At 36.5% G+C, this 25,740-nt stretch overlaps 1 protein-coding gene across 26 annotated transcripts in view; it reads left to right on the top strand.

The window, feature by feature from the left end:
- The window catches only part of ANK3 (ankyrin 3), a 621,742-nt gene that overhangs the window by 406,792 nt on the left and 189,210 nt on the right, over positions 1-25,740 (top strand). For 17 of the 26 annotated variants that reach the window (XM_079136437.1, XM_079136438.1, XM_079136439.1 and 14 more), the window contains 6 exons: positions 316-417; positions 810-908; positions 1,090-1,188; positions 8,371-8,469; positions 16,019-16,204; positions 18,046-18,144. In XM_079136437.1, coding sequence (XP_078992563.1) covers positions 316-417; positions 810-908; positions 1,090-1,188; positions 8,371-8,469; positions 16,019-16,204; positions 18,046-18,144 — 684 coding nt within the window. Of the gene's footprint in view, positions 1-315; positions 418-809; positions 909-1,089; positions 1,189-8,370; positions 8,470-16,018; positions 16,205-16,858; positions 16,883-18,045; positions 18,145-25,740 lie in introns of all 26 variants that reach the window. The other 9 variants (XM_079136414.1, XM_079136431.1, XM_079136425.1 and 6 more) reach the window with 1 other exon arrangement.

Genomic DNA, 25,740 nt, shown 5'->3' on the forward strand with positions numbered 1-25,740 from the left:
CCTTTCCAATATGATTACTAAGAATTCAGGATTTCTCTCCCCTCTGGGAAATGTACATTGATTTAAGGTACCATGTAGGTACTGTCAATTCAGAATGAATTATGAAATTAAGGAAGTGATATTTTATATAATTTTGAAACTAAGTTTTAAAGAATTTTCCCTTTTCTTGGTGACTTTGCAAAGAAATTACTCTTGTTAGACACAAAAGAGTTGGGTTGCTTCCATTATTTGAGTTTGGACTGCAAACTTGGTAGTTATAAATCTGCATATTAGTTTCATTTTTCATCAAAATGTTCTTTGTTTTTTAAATTTTAGTCTGATGCCAACGCAAGTTACTTAAGAGCAGCTCGAGCTGGACACCTAGAAAAGGCTCTTGACTACATAAAAAATGGAGTTGACATCAATATTTGCAACCAGGTCAGTTTTGGTCATTGTTGTTATTTGTTTCATTAAAATTCTAAGTATTCAGACTTTAAACTCCTTAAAGCTTTTATTAATCATTAACAAGATTTTTCTCCTCCCATTAGTTTTGTTTCTGTTAAATTTTACCAGCTTAATATTATTATTTTATCAAATTATTCCCTGCATGTCAGAGGAAGGTTCAGAAATGGTGGCATACATTCTTTAATAATTTCTCCAATTTTAGTAACAATAATGAAGCAACCCACCTAGTTTTCAGGTACTCTTACTCCTAATTTAGGTGGCTCACTGCACATATGCGAGCAGATGTCACTGAGATGATCTTGGTAGACAGTTTAGTGCTCTATTTTCAACCTGCCAAGTAAAGCTTTCCCTTTGCTTTTTATCAGAATGGGTTGAACGCACTCCATCTTGCCTCCAAAGAAGGCCATGTGGAAGTTGTTTCTGAACTGCTACAGAGAGAAGCCAATGTGGATGCAGCCACGAAGGTCAGTATGATGAGAGATGCTTTTTACATCACTTGCCAATTTCAGTAAGGATTCAGCCCTTAATAAGAGTTAGGGTGCACTTTTTGTGAGATACTTGTGAACTATATTCCCTTGGGGAGCTTTAAGCATAGGAAAATTAGAAAGGCGAGGGCGTTGACATGTTGTGCTTTTCATTTTACAGAAAGGAAACACAGCGTTACATATCGCGTCTTTGGCCGGGCAAGCGGAGGTGGTCAAGGTCTTGGTCACAAATGGAGCCAATGTCAATGCACAATCTCAGGTAAACCCACAACTCTACTGCAAAGCAATTGTGCTATAATTTACAAATAACCTACATTGGGTTAAGTGCTTGCTTGGTTTATATATCCTCTAAGAACATGATGCTTAATGGCTCTATTCAAATTGTTATATTATTACAGGTTTCTTAGATTCATATTTATCCTCATTTGCAATATGTATGTGTTGAGAGGTACAGATTTTTAACAGTGATCTATTGATGATACTCTGTGACTGGTAGTCATACACAAATGCGTAGGGGATTTCTGAAATGCAAACTCTTATATTCTCTCATGATGCTGACCTAGGTTGGTCCAGTCACAGTATTTATTAACTTATGAAAGAAATTGGGGCTTTTTCTAAACTTGGATTTTCAGAATACACCTGCGCTTTTCCTAGTTGAGAAAGAATAGAAACTGCTTAATTCCTCTTCAGAACATTGCTGAACATTCAGAGAACAGCTGTTCTCTGAAACAGATTAAAAACAAAAATATGAGCAGAAAAAATTTTAAAAGTTCCCAACTCTAAAATGTTCAGATTATTTGTATTGAATAGAGATTGCCCTATAACTCCCAAAGAGTCTTACAATGAGGTTCTAAAACAAACACCAATAGTTTAACATTTTAAACTCTGCGTCTAAAAGAATTAACTTCACTTTATTGGCTTAAAAATATATGCTTCATTATTCAAGTATTCATAATTTGCCTCCTACAGAGTTCCTTAGAAGTTGTAAAGCAAACATCATGACCCAAGAATATCCACTGAGGACTTGACCACTTTTAAAATTGGTCTTCATTCAAACATTCCTTCCATTTGAATGCTGATGTCTCTCCTTAGTTGTCAAGGTCTCCATCTTGAATGAATTTCTTTGAAGAGATTCATTACAGAACAAAATTGCAAGTTTTGCCAAAGGTACCGGATTTTTTGAAGTCCTAGAAAGACAGTATAGCTATAGATAGATACACGACTCTCTATCAACATTAGGCCAGGCAACATTGAAGAATTAGGTTGATTTTCTGTTAGATGTTTGATATGAGAATAATTTGAAGATCAAAAGATTAAATGAAGAGAATAAGTGAGATCTTTGGTTCTCAAGTACTTTTTGCAAAAGACTATTTGCTGCTTATGCTGTGGAAATGCAAAGCAAATGAAGAATGTGACAACATCATGTAATTTTGTTGAAACAGTTATGCTCCCCCACAAAAAAAGAAAAAAAATCACACTTCATTTAGTGTGGTCATTCTAAGAACTTCAAACATTATTACAGTCATAAGCTGTAATTTTGTTAAATCACATAAACTTACATTTACAGTTTCTACTATTATCTTTCAAGATTAATTTTCAAACTTTTTACATTGTTTACCATGGCCTTTAGATCTCCATTTTAAGTGCACATGATTTTATCACCTTTTCTAGTACTGATCATAATTGGATAACAGAAACCTCTTCTGTTGTATGTGTGGGTCTGCAGCACTGCAGTGATGTCCATTCCTACTTAGTATAGTCAGAGCAGCAATAGCTCTGGTGCCATTCAACATCCGAGCCATAAAAAAGAAAATGCACAGTGCTTGCAACTACATTTAATTTCTTTCCAATTCCCTGTGGTTGGACCTTTGTTGCATGGTCTCTGCCAACTGTTCTGACCTTCTGTTAAGAATTCACTTCAAATAATAGTATTTTTCCAGAAAGGAGTGACAGAAGTTTGAACATTGGCAGATATAGTGCTTTGAGAGAAAAACCAGTTGACTGCAATAGAAGCATCATGCCTTTAAGTTGTTTTTTGTTTTTTTTTTTTTTTTTTAACTGTTGCTACACATTTTTACTGAAAAATAGCTAGTTTTAGGCCCTAAGATAGTGGGAAAATTCTTTATTCCATTTGCTTTTTCTTTCTTATATTCTCAAGAGAGGGAAAAAAACCCTTCCTTTTAAACATTACACACATTCTTGACTGATTTTTTTCCTTTTTTTTTTTTTTTTTTTTTAAGAGCAACTATAGTTTTAAACCAGCTCTGCAGTGTCTGGGAGAACTGTAATTGAAATAATAATCCTAGTCAGTTTTAATTTCAATTTATACACATTCCACACTACTGAGACAGTGAAGGAGAAGAACATAGCCTATGGGATTCACACACACACACACACACACACACACACACTGCACAGCAAAGGGTTTTCTTCTTCTGGGCTCCTGCCCTAGTATGGCTTCTACATTGCATCTCTCCGTGGGTAGTTCAAGTGACCATGCAGCAGAGTGGATTCCCCATGATAATTCCTGGTAGCAACTCTTCAATGGGAACTTTTATAAGGAACAACAAGCAATGATGCCATGAAAGAACATTAAAAATTCCTTTGAGATAGTGGCACATAAAATGTCATGGGAATATTAATAGAAAAGATAGTATCTTTCTCTAAGTGAAATATTAACATACTAGCAATGTATAATGGCCAACAGGAAATGTTTGAGAGCCCCTTGCCCTCCCTGAGTAGAAAAATTCTCTTTATCTTTAATATAAAAATGACATTAGGCAACATTCAAATTCTTCTGGCATAAACTCAAGTTGTATAAATAGGAATTCACAGATTTTATTTCAAACTAATTTTTGTTGTTGCCTTGATCTTAGGTCTTAGTAAGATCATTAATTAGAGATCACTTAAGTGTACCTTGAGAAAGAAATTGGATTGGTTACTTAAATTGTGATTACAAAGTATTCTTCTATTGTTAAGTCCTGAATACTTGCATTAAATGTAACAATGATTAACAGTGTTTGTTACTGAAAAACATCTCATACTGCTAAGTCAAATGGCATCCTTCACTCTTCTCTCTTTTGTCTTTATTCTGTAATATAAAACTGTTTATAAAGAGGCAACATCTTTTCAGATAGCATTTTTGGTATCAATGTAGTCTAAATGAACAATTTTTCATAATGACATTAATGAAGGCAAGACCCACTAAGTCACCCAGTGCTCCTTATGTGCCTTTTTGATCCTTCGTCTATATGGTGATTTTCCTGTAGTAGGAAAGTCATATCCCAATAAAGTCAGACAAATGGTATGGTCCAGATAGAGGCTCTCTGATCTATAACCTTGTATCCAAACCTCTAATCTGACTTTCACAAAAATTACACTCATATATGAATCAGTGAAATCTTTCACAGTGTCGTTATATCTTAATTTAAAATGGCACTTGATGATGCACAAAGGCCATAGAGAACTAAAATGGATGGGAAATTGTCACAGATAAAATTTAAGCCCTTAAATGAATCCACAAGAGGACTCTTTATTTATTTATTTTGGTGGGTATTGTGCAGGATGCCTCAATGCTGTCTACCAAATTATAAGTCTGCAAATTTACATACTTATTATAGCACCACTGTAAATATTCGGAGCAGAAGGTATTAAAGGTATTAGATAAACTCCGACTTCAAATAGCATACTCATTGGATCTGAAGCTGCTCTGCCTTTTGAGAATCAAATCTATTGTTGCTACAGAAAAGAAAATGTAAATGGGGCACCTTATGTTCTTTTTCTCCCAGGTTTGTTTTGGAAATTTCCTAAGTTAGGAAATTAATATGAAAACAGTGGTGTGCTTTTTTCTCTTAAGAAAGAAAGAATCTTTCTGACATCTGACCATTCTCCCAATCCTGATGCCACTTCACTGGAAATCATTACAGCTATAAACCATCCAATGACAACACATTGAATTAATGTAGGTGCCTTAAGCCTTTTTGAGCTAGAGAGTGATGGTAATGGTTTTATTCAGCCTTCCCAAAGGATGTTTACAATTTTCTTCCTAGAATCATAACAGTAGTATATGCATTTTTGTACCTTGTTGATCCTTTCTTGATAGTTGAAATTTGTATTAATTTGTGTTATTTGGATTAATGGAACAGAATTTAAGCAAAAGTGGGGAAGGACTTATTAGAATTTGATTGAGAACACTCAGAATAAAAGTCTAAAGAAGCTTTTAGAAAATTTGGGGAACCCAATACTTGGGATGGAGGGTGGTAGAGCCTGATCAGAGCTAGGGTCAGATTGCCTTTTAATATGGTTCCTGCAGGCAGCTGAGCCTGGGTGAAGGGTGGGTAAAGAACAGAGCTAAGGAAAGTGTATCTGAAAGAACAAAACAAAGGTAACTGGTACACATCTAACCCATAGTTACAGAAGGGCAAGCCCATCTGTCTCCAAGTTCAACCAAAACAAGTTGAACGTCCATGGCAGGGAAGAATAATTTTCCAAAAGAAAATAAGGGTAATATTGTCAAATGAAGGGGAAATCGATGTGGGTATTGTTTACCAAAGCTATAACAAAGTCAAATAAATACACACACACACACACACACACACAACCTAATGCCCACTATAAAATTAAAATTTCCATCATGAAGACTTCCCCCAATTTTTTATCACTGTGGACAGCAGAAATAGCACAACACCATTCATGGTTACATATTGTATGATTCATTTACATGAAATGTACAGAACAGACCAAGCCACAGAGACAAAGTAGATTAGTGGTTGCCAAGGGGTGTGGAGAGGGGCTAGTTCAAGCAGGTAAAGTCTGACCATGAATCCTGGAACAGGGGGCTGCGTCTTGCCATGGCTCCTGTCTGCTGAGGCCAGTTGCCCAGTGTTGTGAATACACTAAAGCCCACTGAATTGTATACTCTATAAGGGTGAATCTTATGTGAATGCCAAGCAAATATTTAAAAAATCAAAAAAGTAAGAAGAATGTGCACTTTCAGAAAATGACTGGGCTTCTTGAAATAACCTTAGGATAGCAAGCCTTCGGGAAAAAGGGGGAAAGCCACAGTGGGAAACAGTTCATGATGGGGCTGTGCCTTGCCAGAACTCTTGCCTTTGTGCTATTCCTAAATCCTTATTCTACATATCTCTTCTGCTATTATGAAAAAGTGCATGTGGAATGATTTAAAAGTTGTACTTCTCAAGAATGTCTCTCTAGAAGACCAGATCTCTAAGAGCAGCATCCCCTTCAATCTTACTTCCTGACGGGATTTTCTTCCTGGATTAGGACTGCTTGGTTCTGAATGGTGACCTCTGAACCAGGGGATGTGCATTGGTCCAGATGCGCACAGGTAGACCAGTGTCTCTTAGGCAGCCTTGTACCACACACAGCACCACAACAGACCTCCACTCTGTAGCATAGAACAGATTGGCATAACTTTATTTGGTTGATACTTAGGTGTGAACTTGGGACATTTTCTTTAAAAACTTTACTCCTAAATGTGAAACTTGCCCTTTGGAAATTTTGACTTTCAGAGCACTTGATGGAAGAAGATAGGTACTCAGTTATTCATTTAGCTATGAGGAAAATTCACAGAGGTTTTCACTCTTCTGTTTTTCATCCTTCCATCTGCCATCTACCTTCTTTCCTTCCTTCCTCCCTCCTTTCATATTGTTGCTTTTGTTTTACTGCTTAAAGGACATTTAAAGTAGTCAAGAATTAAATGATCTTTCATTCTGGTTAAGTAAGAAAATGAGAAAAATGATTAAGAAAATTGAAAATGAATCAGAAAATGAATATGGTGAGGGTAATCCTAACTTCCTTTTAGTTTCCATTATAGCTCCGGGACAAGTGACAAAGATAACACAAACACACACACACATATACACACAATATTGCAGTTATTCCATACTTCATGATTAAAGGCTGATGTAACCTTTCATTTTGGAACAGAAACAATAGGCTCCAGAGATACTACCAGGTAGACCATTTGACAGGAAGGAACTGGCTGCTGTTGTATTCCTCTAATTTTCTAGTGTAGAGCTTGGTAACCAGATAACCTAACTTTTTACAACTGTAGCAAACTGGAGTAAGAAGAAGAGGGGCACTCTCGAATGAATACATAGGCCATGGTGGATTTGTATGTTGCTACCACTTTTATCTGCTCAAAAATGTGACATTACTGGACATTGAACCCAGAACTTCACACATACTAGGCAAGCACTCTACCATTAAGCTACAGTCCAGATATTTTCATTTTATTTTGAGACTGGGTCTCACTATTTTGCCCAGGCTAGCCTGTACTTGGGATCCACCTGCTCAGCTTCCTGAGTAGCTGGGGTTACAGGCATGTGCTACAGTGCCATCCTCAGGGATCTTCTTAACTTACTAATCTCAGCCATAAGCCAAAAATATGAGGTCACCAGAGACTGAACTATGGATCATATAATAATTGATCAGGTGATCATATAATAATATTTATAATGAGGAAATATCCTTTTGAATCACAAAAACTTAAATCATATCTGGTAATATTTTTAAAATATATTTACTTTTGTGCTTTGAAACTGTATTATCTATATAACAAAATTTCATGAATATTCATTTAAATAGAACTGCATTCTGAATTAAATAAATGTCCTGGATACAGTCTTAATAAAATGACATACTCTAGCATCAAAAAAAATATATATTCAGACAATTTGTAGTTTGAAAAGTCTTTGATATTTTACAATAAAATTTTAAAATATTAAAGTATTTCATAGGTGTGAAACATCATTCTGGAGAACAAACATGTGGAACGTATTTATAATAAGAAACTTAAGATGTAATATACACATTGGTTTTTCTTAGACCCAAATGTGTAGGCACATTTCAGACAAGCAAATACACATACACAAACTGAATATGTGTGTGTATGCAGATGTATGCATATTTTAAGTTCGAAGCCATTTGAGATTGGAATAAATTTCTTCCCAAGTTGAAACCATTTTGGATGCTTACTTTCTCATGAGAATATTACATCTTTATTTTAAATAGATAATTAATGCATGATAGCAGTAACAACCAAATATGTTTTTCTTCGTATCCGTATAGCATGTAGTAAAATAGTTTAAATCATGGTAAGTGATGAATAAGTGGTTGATGACTGAATGGATATACTTATTTCTCAGAAGTGTATAAATTGCTATGAATTAGTTAGCTATAGACTATTAACTATGATCTGCATTCAAATTATGAATTGCAAAGTATAATTATGAATTACACTTACATTATGAATTTTGCAAAAATTATGGTGGTTAGGTTTTCTAATAAATATGAATATCTTCATTAAAGAATTACAGAAATTATATGCAAGCACTTCTTAGCGCATGTATGCTCAGTACTGTGGAAAAAGACTGGTTCCGGAAAGATGTAAATAAACATTTTATTTCTTATTTTGCAGAATGGTTTCACGCCATTGTACATGGCAGCCCAGGAAAACCACCTGGAAGTTGTCAAGTTTCTTCTTGACAATGGTGCCAGCCAGAGCCTAGCCACAGAGGTAAGACCCTTCAGCTTCTATGGTTAAGTTCATGTTTATAGGATGTTCTGTAAACCTGGAGTTGAGAATTTATCCCACTAGGATTTCAAATATAGTTGTACATTAATGTGTGGGTCTGTGCGTTTTTATGAAATATGTTAGAGAATCCATTTTTCATCTCTGAAAATCTTCCATTGCATAGATACACTTTTTCCTCTAAGTGTATGGTTGTACCTTATACTTGAGCCTTTATTTTACTATTTAATATATATTCTAGAGAACATTTTTTGTCTCTTAATGATATTACCTCAAAGGCACCCTTTGTTTTGAAATATTTTGGTTAAATATTAGTTGTAAATCTGTTTTTTTCCAAATTTAAGTTAGCCTAATTACAATCAAATTTGTGTATTCCTGAAGCTAACTAATTAGATTTAATTCATACTTCTAAATAAAACTAGTATACATTTTAAAGGATCAAAGTGGTATTTAAAGAAAAGTTTTATAATCTTAAATAGAAGAATTACTTAAAAATCAAAAATTAAGTCATCGATGCTGTCTTAGGTAATAGAGTTTGTTTTTTTTGAGTGGGTCACTAGAAATTTGTTGCTAATGATAAAGGACCAACCCCTGAGTATCCTTTATTTCTAACAAAGTAGTGAATTCCTACAGATGCAGGATTATTTTACCATAATCCCACTACTCTTACTTACATGCCAGTGTATTTCCCAGAGCAAAAGAAAAATAGCAACAGAGGAATCACATTCAGTTTTTAAGATAATGCCTCCTGGGGAAACCACTATATAAATAGAGAGACTGTAAACATATGAAAGTACTCGCACCCTTATTCATAGTCAAAGAAATATGAACTCATTCATCAGCTCAAGATAGAGTCCCAATCATTTGACCATAAAATAAGTAAATATGTGGGGAAAGGAGACCAGAATTTTCCTATATTGCTGAAATTGATAATTGGTTGCAAAACTTTTATAGTAACTATCAAAAATTAATATTTATGCCTTTTTCACTTGGCAGTTCCACCACTAAGAATTTATATTACAGATATATTAGAGTAGAATGCAAAATAGTATGTAAGAATGTTCATTAATGTTAACTACTGATAATAATTTTTAAAAAAACTAAACACAACCTAAAAATGTACAAGTGGGAAACCTATTTAATAAATGTTAATATACAATAAAATGCTATCCAGCATATTAAAAATGAGGCAAGACTCTGTCTACTAACATAGGAAAGTATCTGCAGTATGTTGTCATAGTGGTTTGCTCTAAGAATTAGGAGAGAGTTATCAGAACTATTGGGGAATTTTATTATGAGACTATTACTTTTACAGTTATTTTCATAAGAACTGAGACATAACACTGGCTGATATTAAAAGAACAAACATTTGCTAGGAGTTGTATTAGTAGGGTGACTATAGACAATGAAAATATCTGTTTCCAGAAAGCTAGAAGAAAGGACTTAAAATGTTTTTATTGTAAAGAAATAATCAGTGTTTGAGGAGATAGATACTCTGATTTGAACATTGTACAACATATCCCTGTATTGAAACATCACCTGGTACACCAGAAATAGGTACATTTTTTAATATATCAGTTAAAAATATGTAATTACAATTTTCACTAGGCACAGAGCAGAGCTCTGTTCACACTCAGAAGTAGCTGTTTTGAGCACAGTACCTCAGGTAGGATGCACAGGTCAATGCAGGAAGAATAGGGTCAGGGCATGGATTGTTGGTTAACACAAAATCAATTTCCATTTTTGGATGGAGATACCAAGTAGTATACTTGTCCTAGTGAAAGTGATTGCACAGTGCTTTTGTGGTGCACATGTAGCTATTAGCTCTTCTTTATTTTTTTGAAACATCCAAGAAAAAAATTGCAATTAAGATTCAACAAAGTGTATTGCTGAAAACAACTTTTGGTACATGTTCCTCAACAATCACATTTTATGAAGAAAAGCATTAAGAGCCACAGTCTTGTTTCATTTCAGAATTACAGACATCTTAAATTCAAATGAAAGGTCAAAAAATGTAGGGTTGAACCCAACAAAACTCCCAAATAAACAGATTCTTTACTTCCATCCCTATATTTAAAACATAAGGAATATTTTTTTCTACAACTCACAACTCAGAGCTAAATGTCAATATGGCAAGCTTTATGTCTGAATGTGCACACACACATATATTTGATGTACATATGTGGGTATATATACGTCAAATGTATAGAATACATGCAATGGTGATGAGATGCTCACTCTGACACTTTGAGGAAGGTTTTTTTTTTTTTTTTTTTTTTTTTTTTCTTTTTTCTTTCTTTCTTTTTTTTTTGGATAACAGGGATTGAACTCTGAGGCATTTAACCAGTGAGCTACACCCCCAACCTTTTTTTTGTATTTTATTTAGAGTCAGGGTCTCACTGAGTTGGTTAGTACCTTGCTAAGTTGCTGAGGCTGACTTTGAACTCACAATCCTCCTGCCTCAGCCTCCCCTGTTGCTGGGATTAAAAGTGTGCACCACCATAGCTGGCTAGAAGGTTTCTTTAACTGAATTCACTACTAAACTTGAGAAAAGGTTTGTTTGGGGGTTTTGTTTGTTTGTTTTGTTTTGTTTTGTTTTTGGTACTGGGGGTTATTTAACCAGGGAGGTTTTATCACTGAGTCACACTCCCAGCCCTTTATATGTTTTTTTGTTTTTTTGTTTTTTTTTTACTTTGAGACAAGTTCTCCCTAAGTTACATAGGGCCTTGCTAAGTTGAGGAGGCTGGCCTTAAACTTGAAATCCTCCTGCCTCAACCTCCCCAGTTCCTGGGATTACAGGTGTGCCCTACTGCACCCAACTTAAGGAAAGTTTTGAGCCTATTTTGTGCACAGCTCATGATCCTTTTAAAAAAACAGCTTTTGTTGATCTGCCAGCTTGCAGAACTTTTTTTTCTATTTTTTTTAATTTTGTTTTTTTCTTTGATAAAATCATTAAAAAGCTAATAATTTAATGTGCAAGTTCCTGATTTAAAAGACAGGGAGTACAGTGTTCATATTTTTATGAACATATTTGAGGCTATGCTATTTCATTATCTTTTTTCCTTACAAAACAATCAAAACTTTGATAATTTTTAAAACATAAAGCAATTTTTCTTTTTTAAATTTTAAAAAATGTTTCTAATTAGTTATACATAACAGTAGAATGCATTTATGCATTTTGATAGCTCATACATAAATGGAGTATAATTTCTCATTTTTCTGACTGTACATACTTTAGGATCACATCAGTCATGCAGTAATATATGTACATGAGGTAATAATGGCTGTTTCACTGTATTATCCTTCCTACCCCATAACCCTTCCCCTTCCTTCACTCCCCTCTACCTAATCTAATGTAACTCTATTCTTCCCTAGTACCCCACCTACAGACTGGGAGAAAATCTTTACCACATGCACCTCATATAAAGCATTAATCTCTATGATATATAAAGAACTCAAAAAGCACCAAAAAACCCCAAATAACTCAATCAATAAATGGGCTAAGGAATTGAACAAACACTTCACAGAAGAATATATACCATCAATAAACAAATATATGAAAAAATGTTCAAAATCTCTAGCAATTAGAGAAACGCAAATCAAAACTAAGATTTCAGGCTGGGGAGATAGCTCAGTTGGTAGAGTGCTTGCCTCTTAAGCACAAGGCCCTGGGTTCTATCCCCAGCACCGCAAAAAAAACCCTAAGATTTCATCTTACTCCAATTACAATGGTAATTATCAAGAATACAAGCAGCAATAAGTGTTGGCGTCGTGTGGGGAAAAAGGTACACTCATACATTGCTGGGGGGAATGCAAATTGGTGCAACCATTGTGGAAAGCCGTATGCAGATTCCTCAGAAAACTTGGAATGGACCCACCATTTGACCCAGCTATCCCACTCCTCAGTTTATACCCAAAGGACTTAAAATCAGCATACTACAGTGAGGTAGCTACATCAATGTTTATAGCAATTTTTAACATATAAAGCACTCCTCAAATATTTCTTTTCAGTCTATTATTTGGTAAATATATAACTGCTACACATTAGAGATTAGGTGTTTTTGTGTTTTTTATTTTTCTCTTTTTTCCAGTAGCTCTTCTTTAGAAGCAAGTATAAGCCCAACTTACTGTGAATAGATTTACATTAGCATGTAAGCTAATTGTTGAGTTCTTCTGTACTTTAAGTTTTCAAGATCCAAGAAAAAGTACAAAACTACAAATAACTTAAAAAATAGTCCTAAAATAGATCCTGAAATAATTGATTCAGTCTTTGGCTAAAGATATATTTTTTAAAAGTTCGTATTCTTTTTCAGTACTTTAATGTTATCATTTCTGAGTTTTATGAGGAGAAATAAATATTCTCTGTAAATACAAGTCACATCTCTACCTTCCTGAGGGCTGCCGTCACACCTCTGTGTACAGAACACCTGATTCCCTATAGATGATCAATCTACTGAATTTTTTCTCTTGTTTTGGATTATTGGCTTTAGAAAATGAAAAACAATAGGAAGTGACACATTTTATTCATGTCATAGTCTAACTACAGTGTTTTTTATCAGGCATCATATTGGTGTCATTTATACAGAAGTCTGTATTTACAGAACAATGCGGGGCAATTAAGGGATCCTTTAAATAGGAAGTCCTTAATAGGATTCTTAATTTACTGAATGGTATCTGCCAAATTTTTTAAATACATTTTTTTCAGTAAATATGCTACACAATTCATATCTCATATATGTATTGTCAAGTCTTTGGCATGCTAGGTTTTTTTAACTCCATTTTTTTCATTGTTGTGTACTGCATATCAAATTTTTCCCTATATATATATCCGCTTATCATAGTTATTCACAATATTGCTTATTAAGATTCTGAAGCATAAGGTAAAATTATTTCAAAAGCAATTATTAAGTACCTATTACATGTCAAACTCTCCACAAAGCAGTGAAGATACACCCTTGAACAACCAGGGCATGAACCCAGTTCTCTGAAGTTCCTATACCATTTCACTTCCGCTCATAGTTTTCTCTTAAGAATAACTGAACAAAGCAAACCACACCGTTTAAGCTTGTATTTGAAACAAAATTTAGAACTTCTAATTTTAGCAATTAACACCTTAGAGCTGGTATCTTTATGTCCTTAATTGGCTTATGCGAGAAACATACTCTTGTCCATTATAATCAGCTCAGTGGCAGTTTATTTTCTGGTAGAAAGGAGTGTCTTATGAATAGGCTCTGTGAATTTTTAAATGCATGTGGATGGTCGATGGAAACACAGCCATTTTGTTTTGATTCAGAGTAGAAGTGAGCTGTTATTTTTACCTTTAGGCACTGTGCAGGTTTTAAAAGTGAGATGCAAAGTTAATTCTATACATGCAATTTTCTTGTTACTGCTCTCTTATAAAATTGCATTTTTCAGGGCTGGAGACATAGCGTAATGGTAGTATACTTGCCTAGTATGTACTAGGCCCTGGGTTCAATTCTTAGCACTGAAAAAAAAAGTGCATTAAAAAGAAAAAGTCACTATAAAGTTCCCCAGAGAAAACATTTTATTCATCCAGAATTTTTTGTATTGATATATGTTTGAGATCACATACTAGCACCATTATGTATACTGCTTTTCTTATAAGAATAAATTGTAATAGTTCATGTTCTTAGGTCCTTAAGTGTCTGCTTAAAACTGCAGAGAATGTTCTCATAGTTAAGTAGGTGATTTCCATTTTCTTCTTTTCCTCCTCCCCTCTCCCATCCTTATCCTGTCTTCTTGAGTAGTAGAGTGGAGAGGAACAGGTAGCCTTTAAACTGGATCTTAAAGCACGTAGCTTAGATCGTATTTGTACACAGAGAAGAGGCGGGCATTTCAGGGAGGGGAAAATGCCATTAGAGATGCCGAGGTAGAAATTTGCCAGTCCAGAGTTAATATAAAGACTGTTGGAAAGGATTTATATGGAAGAGACTGGTCAGTATAGTCCCTTAGGTCCTTGGACCAATGTTTTGCACATTCTTTCAACTGAAGTGTGCAGTTTTCCGTTCAGTCAGATAAATAGTAGAAGCACTTGATTATTTTCCAACAAAGGAAAAAATGGAAGTGGTGGTTTCAGAAGACCAACCAGACTTTAGTATGCAACTAACCAGGTTTCCTTCCTTCCCCTTACAAATGCTTTTGTATTGGAGTAGTCCTCTATTATATCACAGGAGCACAGAAATAAAAGAATTATGAAAAGGAGAGAAATATGTTACATGCATTTATGAGTAAGTTAAAATAAAACCCACTAATTTTTGTAACTATAATGCACTAACCAATAAAAGAAAAAATAATAAGTAACCTGCTTGAAAACTGTATAGTAAAAATACATTTTAAATATTTTTGAGCTTATAATAATGAAAACATTGCAGAGTCTAAATTTGTGAGCCAGTCTTAGGTTGTTCTACCCTGTGCTGCCTGTTCTGTAGTCAACAACACTAGATTATACACAAATTCGTGAAACACTGTGAGATCTGTAGCTGTCCCCTTTTCATCAAGTCTCAGGGAAAAAACAAAGGGAAGGTGCAAAATGTAACCTGTGCTCTTAACATTCAAATTTATTCTGAAGTCATGTTTTATTGAAGCTCATGGATGCACAGGTTAGAATGGTGGCTACTAAAGGCTCAAGGGATGAAGAGAGTGGGAAATGTTGGATAAAGAGGACCAAGTCTCAAACAGGAGGAATGAAGTTTTTGGTGGGGAGGGTCTATGACACAGTGCAGTAAATATCATTAGTAATGGATATTGTACAATTCAAAATTGCTGGGAAAATAAGATGTTCTCACCACAAGAAAAAGTATTTGAGGTGGTGAATATGTTAGTTAAGTTGATTTCATTATTCCACATCATATTCATAAATTGTAATATCACTTTAAACCCCATGCATATGTATAATTATGATTTGTCAATTTACAATAAAATTTAACAAAAAAAAAATAGCTAAAGTCGAGTTCTGCAGGATCAATGTGTTGTCTTTCCTTATGGTGAAAGAAAGCAAGAATCTTTTATATAGACCTTTCTTATAACAGTAATGATGATGGTTGATACATATACTGATTGGGCACCAGATATATACTAGGCAACAGAATAAAGAACAGGTATGCACAAACCCCATCTCTAAAATATCAGTGAAAATTGTTACATCATATTTAGATAAACTCTTTGGAAAAATTTGCCTGGATTTTACCTGAAGTGTTCTTATTTTACCAGGATGATTTTATGTATACTGAAATTATGGCATCTTTTTCTTTTTTTATATATATATACTTATTTGTATTTTCAAATTTTTTCCAATTAATATGTAAGTGCTACTTCTCAGCAGAGAAAAAAGCTTAGTAAGAAATTTTTATGATTCTTGCTTTGGGTAGATATCTTTCCAAATATATGTCTATTTGAATACATTGTTAGCTTTTAATGAACCTCACCCAAAATTGATATGGTTGCCTTCTTATTTAATTGGATCAAAAAGAAAATATTCACCAGGGCCGATCTTGACGCATCCGTTTATTTGCAGGATGGCTTCACACCATTGGCCGTAGCTTTGCAACAAGGTCACGACCAAGTAGTTTCACTCCTACTAGAAAATGACACGAAAGGAAAGGTGCGTCTTCCAGCCCTTCACATCGCAGCCCGAAAAGATGACACGAAAGCCGCTGCCCTGCTGCTGCAGAATGACAACAACGCAGATGTGGAGTCAAAGGTGAGGCCCAGGGATGCAGGCCTTTCCTGCAGCGATCCTAAGCTAGGCACACAGCCTTTAAGGACGCCTGGTCTCCCTCTGGGCAAACTCATCCCCAAAACTTACCTTCATTGAAAGGATTGAAGATGTGTGTCCAAGCCAGTCAAGTGAAGGCACACCCTTCCTTAACACAGCAAGCTAAAGGAGGCTGCAGACGCTGCCCTGTCGTGCTAAAAGGGAGGCCGCTGCCAAAGAAACTCATTGATATGCAATTGATAGTTCTCTTCCTTTTAATGCTTATTGGGAACATAGTGAACACTGCGACTCACACATCAGGGTGTGCCCAAGGAAGCCTCTGGTTGATGTCTGAGGTGACAGGCAGTGCACTGAGCGTAGATCAGCTGCGGAAAGCATGCCAGCCGCGAGAGCCACAGCCGGAAGTTCCCATTGTCTTGACATGTCTTACTTGAAAGTCTCTGTGAAGGAAATGTGGCAACTGGACTAGGTCGTCACGTGGCCCTCCATCCAGTCTAGCTTTCTCTGTGCCTATTGTGCTTCCATCATAGCTTTCATCCTCCTTCCTTAGCTGTCATGAGCTTTCTGCAATCCATGTCACCAATAGTGAACTAACCGTTCATTTTTTCCTCCTCTTTGCTTCCAAATGTGTTAACCTAGATGGTGGTGAATAGAACAACAGAGGTATATATATATATATCTACATATATGTATAATCTATATCGCATCATCACTTATCCATTACGTAGTGCTGCTGCCTCATTTCCTTCCTTCCTTCCTTTGCATTGCCTTCTGTAGGCTAGATACCTGCTTTATTCCCTGCCCCGCAAAGGAGCATGTGCCAGAGCAGACAGTAGTTTGATTACCAGGGCTTTCTGCAGCTGAACTTGGTGTTTGAAGGGAAGATTTAGGAATCCCTGGAACTTAAGTGTGTTGCATGTGACATGAAGAGTTTGGACACTTTAGAGGCTTATCAGCTATACCTGAAGCTGCAGACAACCCTGTCATTCTACTCCTCCAGAACTGATTCTTTAGGGTTCTGCATGACACTTACCCTCCATGGTGTCAGCAAAGGGAAAGTTACCTCAGAAGGGTGACAATATGACCCACCTTCCACAAGAGTGAGACGGCTGGCATGGCTAAGAAGCTTGCTCACACACTAGAAATGCATCTAGTTCCTATAAGGTTTCAATCTTTGGGGACTAAGTGAATTGCTGCATGTTTAGCATTTTTTAAGGAAGTAAAATGATCATGGCATAGAAAAAAAATCAAGAAAATTGTGCTAATGAACAGACATTTGCTAACAAAGAGATCAACTTGTGGAATCTTTATGGAATATAGTCACCCATTATGCACAACCAATTGTGTGCAAATACTACTTCCCCCAAAATTGCTTTAGTCATTAAAATTGGCATTTACTATTGTTAATTCAAATTTATGTTAAATATATAAAACTAATTGAATTTGGATGAAAAGTTTCAATGATCAATTCTATCATTAGTTTTAAAACAGTAATGTTCAAGCTTTCTATGAGCTAAAAAGATTTTTCTTGTGGTCCCTATTTTAACTTTCTGAAATGTTGGTTTATGTATAGTTCAATTTACTGGATTAATAAAATTGATCCATTGCTACCCTTGGATTTTCTCTGGCTGTTTCTTCGCCTGTGAGTATGGGGTGTATTAGAAGCCCTATGAGCAATTGGCACTGATCGAAACCTAGTACAGAACAGAATGTGAATCTCAGCATATTTTGCTTCCTCATTTTTATTTGGGCAGGATTATGATAGTAACCTGTCAGACAAGGAACCGGCAGGAATCAATTGAATGTCTGCTGTGTTTTCTTTACAGAGTGGCTTCACTCCGCTCCACATAGCTGCTCACTATGGAAATATCAATGTAGCCACGTTGCTGTTAAACCGAGCGGCTGCTGTGGACTTCACTGCAAGGGTAAGAGCACAGCAATGCGTAATGACTTTACATATTTCAAATGATTTTTAACTCTCTTTTTCTAGCATAAGGAAGAAGCTGGGACAGTTGATCTCCAAGGGTTTTTCCAATCAGTGAAAGCTGTGATCTCCTACTCACCCCAGTACATTTTCTTGCTTATGTAGGTGTGCCTGTTTCCTAGCAGGAAAACTAAATCAACATCAGGCTAGATGGGTGGGTGGTGAATAATAAGTGCAGAATATGTGGTTCTAGTAACCATGGCTAGGAACTGCCAAGAGTCCCTCAAGATGAAATTCACGAAACTGCTAGAAATGTTTCAGATGAGATCATGGTCTCGACCTTACAGGTGGGAATGTGCTTGGAATATCTACAAGAGGTCCATACTTCCAAACCTCCAGAATCTCTTGTCTCCTTCACACTTTAGAATGAGTAACAAGATTCTCTAACCACTCAGGCTCATTGAGAAAGAGCTAGAATGGCATACACACCACCCAACAGCAGCTCGAACACCCAGACACAGTAATACTGCTCTGAACTTTAGGCCTGATCATCAGAAACATCATTGTCAGAAATAGAAGTGAGTCTGGAAATAGGATGGAGTCGCGATTGAAAGTATGGACTCTGAATTCATACTCCAGAGTTCAAAGTTTGGCTTTAACTTCTGTTTGTCTATAATTTTCATTTATAAGATGAATTAATAGGAATCATGAAATTTAATGACCATAATAAACTGATAACACCTTTCCCTCAAGTCACTGTGAGACTTAAGAAGTAGTGCATACAAAGCCCTGAGCATCCTGACATACCGTCAACAATAGCAGCACTATTATTCTGAAAATAACCTCTGAAGTATTACTTTGCTGAAACTTTGTTGGAAGAGGAATAGATGAGATGAGATAGGGAGTCAAGGTGTTATGCCAGGATTAGTAGTAGCAGTAATAAAATTAATACCGTTTTTACTGGATGGGAGATACCCCGCTAAGCATTTTATCTCACTTATTCCAATATGAAGAAAAATGTGACTTACCCCTGTTTTACAAAAGAGGAAACCAAGGCTTAGAGATAAGAAGTAGCAGCTCCAGGATCAGAGAGCTAGCAGGTGGAAGAGGCAGGATATTAGCCCCAAAGTTCTTGACTACTCCAGTATTCCATCTCCCTTAGGCAACTTAAAGGAATCCATTATCCTTTTCCTGTTATAATTCACTAATGTCTAAAAATTAATAAGGGCTCAAATTGTGCTAATATGAAGTCTATTTCTTGTACCATTGTTATCAGCCTTTATCAGTTTCAAAAACTTGAGAGTGTCAGTCAGTTCTTTCTACTCTAAAGCTTCATTCTTAGTGTATTAACTACATCCTTGATGTGACAGAGCCAAGTCCTCCTCTGATTCTTTGAAGGACAAAGCTAAGCACTTCTTTAAACCAAGTATAAACCAGACGTGTCAATGTTAAAATGAAAGTTCATTTCATGATGCCTTCTTCTGGCTTTATTTCTATAATACACAATATATTTTTTAAAAAAATCATTAAGTCACATCTTCTAATTAGGACATTTGGAAAATTCATGTCAGGGTGATGTCTGAAGTTTGTCTTTGTGTTATTGTTCAGAAATGCTGCTGAAAATAAGAAGACTGGGGAAATATTTAAGCAATTTAAAGAGCACAGATTATAGTATTTTCCAACCCCTTCAAGCAATTTCAAAGCATTCATTTACATTAAAACAATTTACATTAGAACAAATGGCTGCAGTAATTACAAAAGAAGCTCATTTATTGATTAAAGATCGTTGAAGACCTTGGACCCACATAGTTAACCTTGCCCAATTCATCATGACTTAAAATAATTACACTTGCTTTTGTTTAAAATAGGTTAAAATCCAGACTTCTCACTGATTTGGAAAAGCATTTTTCCTGATCATTCATAATTAATGAGGCCTCATAGCCTTCCAAGCTAAAGGCTGTGGCAGAATTTCATTGTACTTACAGGAGACCTGATCTGTCACTCGCTCCCAGCAACCTCTGCTTTGCTCAGCAGCAGGTAATGGATGACTTGCTTCACCATGCTGAGAAGAACTCTCCACTAAGAGCTGGTCTGTTTTAGGTTCCAAACCTCTAATAACTCGATTACTACTCATTCAGCATCTACACTTTTATACTATAGAGGCCACCTGCTTCCCAACCCCAGCAGGGTCTTTCTGGGTCACAGTTCTCTGGAGAGTGCAGATGTGAAAGTAAGAGGCCCTGGACCCCAGGTGGAATCAGATTATGTCTGCTCAGAATGATGAAGGGAAGATCATTAAGCCTTGGGATGGCTAAGAACTGGCTGCAAATCATAACCATAAATCACAGGCCTCCGAACTGTGAGATGGTTGGAGTTAAATTTAAAAAACAATAGTAGCAGCCTTTGTCTTTAGGGATTGTGATTCTATTTTATGACCATGGCAGGGTACACATTGGTTGAAACCATTGAAGGAAGAGTCTCACAACTGTGTGCAGCTCTGTGGGCTAAGAGTGTGGACCAGGGAATGGCTACCTGCTAGCAAAGAGAGCTGGGGAACAGGAACAAGGACAACACTTCTGGAGTCATTTCCAAAGCAGATAAGAGGCAGAAACAAATGCAGTGTGACTAAAGGGAGCACACAGTAGAACAGATTGCTCTCTATGATTCTTTGTAGCACTCACTAATTTATGCAGTAATAAAGCAGATCCCAGCTAGTGGCAAATACCCGCAATGAGCAATTCCAGCAACTGATTTGTAGTATGCTTCCCTGTTTTATTAACACTTTCCCTTAGATTTTTGTTATGTTAATTTTGACTTCTACATTGTGATTTTGCTGCGTTTGTATATGATATCCCATCTATCACCTCCAGTATTTCCTTTGGATTATCCGTGGAGATGGCCTGTTCAGCCTCCTGGGTCCACTGTGAGAGTTAATGTAATGGCTGACGAATGCCGCAGTGCAGCATCAGCAGTTCTCATGCTGCGAACTGAGTCTGCTCAGATGGCGTTGACACCCTCTGAATTCACGCTCGACCCTTGCTCTCTTAGCAGATCCTTCTTGCTCTCTTGGGGCAGAGAATGTGACTGAGACACACCAAAGCTACTACTGATTATCATTCCAGTAAGGAGCATTTATGCACAGGAGGAACTAAAGGCCAAATTATATTATGTGGATACCTGCAGAGTTCCTTTCATTGATTGAAAAAGATAGATGAATACTTTGCTGGCTAAGAGTTTTTTCATCAAATATAATGGACTGCCTAACCTAATCTTCACTCTTGCTACTGACCTTTCTCGTGTCAATTATTATTTGACTTTCCATTTGAGAAGAAAATTGAATAAGCATCCTTCTATTAGTCTTGCTATTTAGTGCTTCCTGATCTGACCTCTGAAAGGATTAAGGATTTATATTTCCAAAAGGATTTCAGGTGGTTTACAAATCATAATATACAAAATAAGTCTTGGAAGGATGAAACAGAGACAGTGTTACCAAGGAGCTGGGATGAATCAGTACACACAACTGTATAATAAATGCAGGTTTTAAAAGCATTGATACATTTTATAGAAATGAAAGCATGGATTATATGGTTTTCTTTCTTTGACAAAGGAAATGCTATAGCGTGTGTGAAAATAGGGATTTTTAGCATATGAATCCTATTGAGAACAGTTACATTGTTGACAATATCTTTAATTATTATGCTGCAAAAGGCTGTATTTGTTGCTCCATACTGCCTGTGATGCTACATCTCCATCTGTGAAAGTACCTTGCCCAGGGAAATTGAGAGACTGTGGCCAGCTTCATGATGTTCTAATTGTATGGAACACTTGGCTCATGTGCCCCAGATTCAGTGACTAGTTAGCATGCACAGTGGATAGCCTTTCTCAAATATCAGACATTTAAACAAGGTTTTGACAGGTACTAGACTGTATTTGGAACTGAAATCACACAAAAGATGACTTTCTTTAAGAAATTTTGGGGATAAAATAAGAGCAGTATTTTTAAATATTAGAACTACTTAACCCCTTGGTGGAAGAATAAAAGCATCAGATTTCTGTTCCATCCAAACAAGAGACCATCGTGGTTTGGCATACACATGCGCAAAACAGTGTTCATGGATAAATTTTACCTTGAGACTTCTTTTCTAAATTCAATTCAATTAGCAATATTTATAGAGCATCTACTGTGAGCTAGACCTGAAGGTTCAGATGAGCTGCTGACTTACTACTATTAGCATTTATTACTAGTACTCTTGTGGCCCTTATTCTACTAATTGGTTTGGGCATCAGGGTGCTAAACCATATAACACAGTCTTTCCATTAATTTTCCAAAACACAACTAAATATCTAAAACATTTTATTTATTTTATTAGTACTGGGGATGAAAGCTAGTAGCACCCCACTACTGAGCCCTTGCTATTTTTGAATTTTGAGATAGGGTCTTGCTAGCTTACCCAGGCTGGCCTTAAACTTATGAGTCTCCTGTCTCAGACTCTGAGCAGTTAGGGTTACAAATAGGACTTCTTTAAAAATGTAAAGAAAGTTCAAATAAGAAGGTAAAGCTAAAGGTTATGTTCTGAACATCCCCAAAGTCCAGACTGTGACTCCTTCCTTGATACCTCCAATGATATCTCCTCGCCAATCCCTCAGAGACCACTGTGTTGCAGTCTGTCTTTCCCAGTGGAAACTCTTTACCATGGCTGTCCTAGCCTGAGTCAGCCTCTTAAACTGCCTGTGAGTCTCAGTGAAAAGAGAAAACTGTTTACTCCATGGGTATCTTTATTCAGTAGCCACTCACTAATTTTAATTTAAATTACGTTTAAAATTCATGTCTTCATTTACAAGAGTATTTTGAGTTTCAATACCTACACTTGGCAAGTGGCTGCTATATTAGATGGTACAGATATGCAACATTTCCATCAAAGAAAGTTCTTTAGAACAAAGACACCATACTTTATTGACACTATCTTTCTATTACACCATCTGTCATAGGCCTACCTTCCCGTCAATGTCATAATTATCTCTCAAAGTAACTTGCCCTCCAAGGAAGATGGTTACTCTCTGCCCCATATGTGGGCACCGCAGCCTGTACTTCCACTCAGATCTTGAATATCATGTTATTTATGTGGTATCATGCATTTTGGATGCCCCTTTTACTCTCTAAGCTCCTCAAAGACTGAGATGCCTTCATTCTACCATCTCCAGTTTCCTTCTGTTTCACAGTTGTTCACCTGATGCCTGACTCTGTGCTAAGGACATTTTAACAAGAGCTTAATCCTCTCAACCTTTCAGGGAAGGACTTGCTAGCCACAGAGAATGTGTCTCTTATGGTCTAGATCTTTTTCAGTGAAGGTAGCTATTTATTTCACAAACCATTCCTCTCTATTCTGTAAGGAAGATGACCAGACCTTTGCTTTGTTTGCCCTTTTTTTGCCTGTCATGAAGTGGTACTCTTGACATACCATTGGAGTTGCCAGAATGTTCAGCAGTATTCCATTTCCATTGGAAGGCTATAGATACGAAAACATCAAGAACTTTCCCTGTTAGAAAATAGGTGGTTAGTAAATGTCATTCCCTTCCTTTCTTCTGCCAGTAAAATTTAGAGTAATAATGATATTTTTAAAGTTACAACGAAGCATTTACTAAGTTCCAGTTTCTTATTGGGCATTTTATACTCAGTGTCATAGGATTCTATGAAGGCTGAAGTAGAAAGGTAAGAAATGTATTTATAGCTCCCCCTAACATGCTGCTCTGCCTTACTTGCAGGACTTTGAATTCCTCACGGTCAGACCTGTGTCATCTTACACATTTTGGAATCCCTGGAGTATAGCCCAGTGCTTGGTATTACAGGGGCTCAGTACATATTTATGAAATTCAAGAATGAATAAACATATCATTACTAGGCCTCCCTGTCCACTACTCCTGGGTACCACCAGCGCCCATGAAAACCAGTGTCTCTCAAGTCCTAGTTCTCTTTCCAGATTATCAAAACTCTTGTTGCTTCAGGCTAAATCTACCTAAGGTTAGGAGCTGCTTCCCAAAATGCGATCAGCTGCTCTGAAGGAGAAGCAAAATCAGGAAAGTTTAGTAGACTTTAAAGACAATGCCCCAAACCCAAGTCAGATATGGAGCGGCATGTTTGACCCAGAGACTTGATATTCACCTGTGTAGCTGGCTGTGAACAGGGGCTAGAGCAAAGGGTTAGGGACCACTGGATACTGTTGAAGTCTGTCCATTTCAGGGTGTTTGAAGCAGGACCTTTGGACTACGAAGAACCAATCAAGATGACCACCAGAGAATGCTTAAAAGGACATCAGTGCCCCTCCAGCTGAGGGAATGACTGACTTTCATAATGGTATTTATAGGGCACAGGGCTTCTAGAGTCTCTACTTTGATTGGTATAGTGTTACATTTATTTATTTATTTATTTATTTATTTATTTATTTATTTATGTTATTTTATTTATTTATTTATTTATTTATTTATTACCAGGGATCAAACCCAGGGCCACTTAACCACTGAGCTACATCCCATCCCATTTTTATTTATTTTAAAACAGACTCTTGCTAAATTGCTGAGGTTGGTCCTGAACTTGGGATCCTCCTGTCTCAGCCTCCCTAGTCTCTGGGATTACAGGCATGCACCACCATACGCAGAGAAAATACATTTTAGAACTATATTTCCCCTCATTTTTAATTTATTGTTAAGTAAAAAGAAAGAAAGAAAAATTACCCATAAGAGTCCTGTTTTTTCATTCACATATTTATTCTTATATAAACCTAACACAAAGATTTCTTTGTACTGATGCATATTTTTTAAATAGTTAGGTCTGAATTCTTGTGTAGTTCAACAGTATTGAAGACAGATTTTTTTTTTTTTAATGCTAACATAAGCCTCCTTTTGAATGAAAATAGGGATTCGAGAATGTTAACAAATGTTTAAATGTTTAAATCCATTTGTACATTTGACCTTTATAACATCTTCCCATGTGGTTTGGGGTCTATGTTGTTCCCCACCTGAAAAGGGGAAATTTCCCAGTGGCAGCAGCATGGAGTGAGGAGAGGATACATGCTGGGCCCCTGGATGCTTATCCTGTCTGTGTCACTGTCACTGATGTGGTTCAGAACCACATGAATATGTTAATGAAAAAACAGGACTCTTATGGGTGTTTTTGCTTTACCACCTGGCCTGCAGTTTTCTGAAGAGCTGAGAAGGAGATACCTGTCAACCACAAGCCCTTCTCTGCCCAACAACTTTGTCTGGTAGTGATGGAGGTGACCTTTGGCTTCCCTTCCTCCTCTCTCAACAGAGAGTAAGTTCAGTGCAGTGGCAAAGTAAGCCACATCAAAGTCGGATTGCCAGAATCCCACAGTGGCCCTGTAGCTTACCCCATGTGTTTCTGGGCATGCTTCAGTTTTATCATCCATAAAAGGGTCCAATAATAATGACTAATGCATGTTGTCCTGATAACTGACTGAACTACTCCATATGAATTACTTAGCACAGTGCTTGACCAAGAACGCAAGGGCAGGAGCTCTAGACACACTTGTGGTTGTGGCTGTTGCTGCTTTCATCAGCAGGGGACCCACTCGTTGTATCA

Source organism: Sciurus vulgaris, assembly GCF_902686455.1.
Source record: "Sciurus vulgaris genome assembly, chromosome: 4".
NCBI lineage: Eukaryota > Metazoa > Chordata > Mammalia > Rodentia > Sciuridae > Sciurus > Sciurus vulgaris.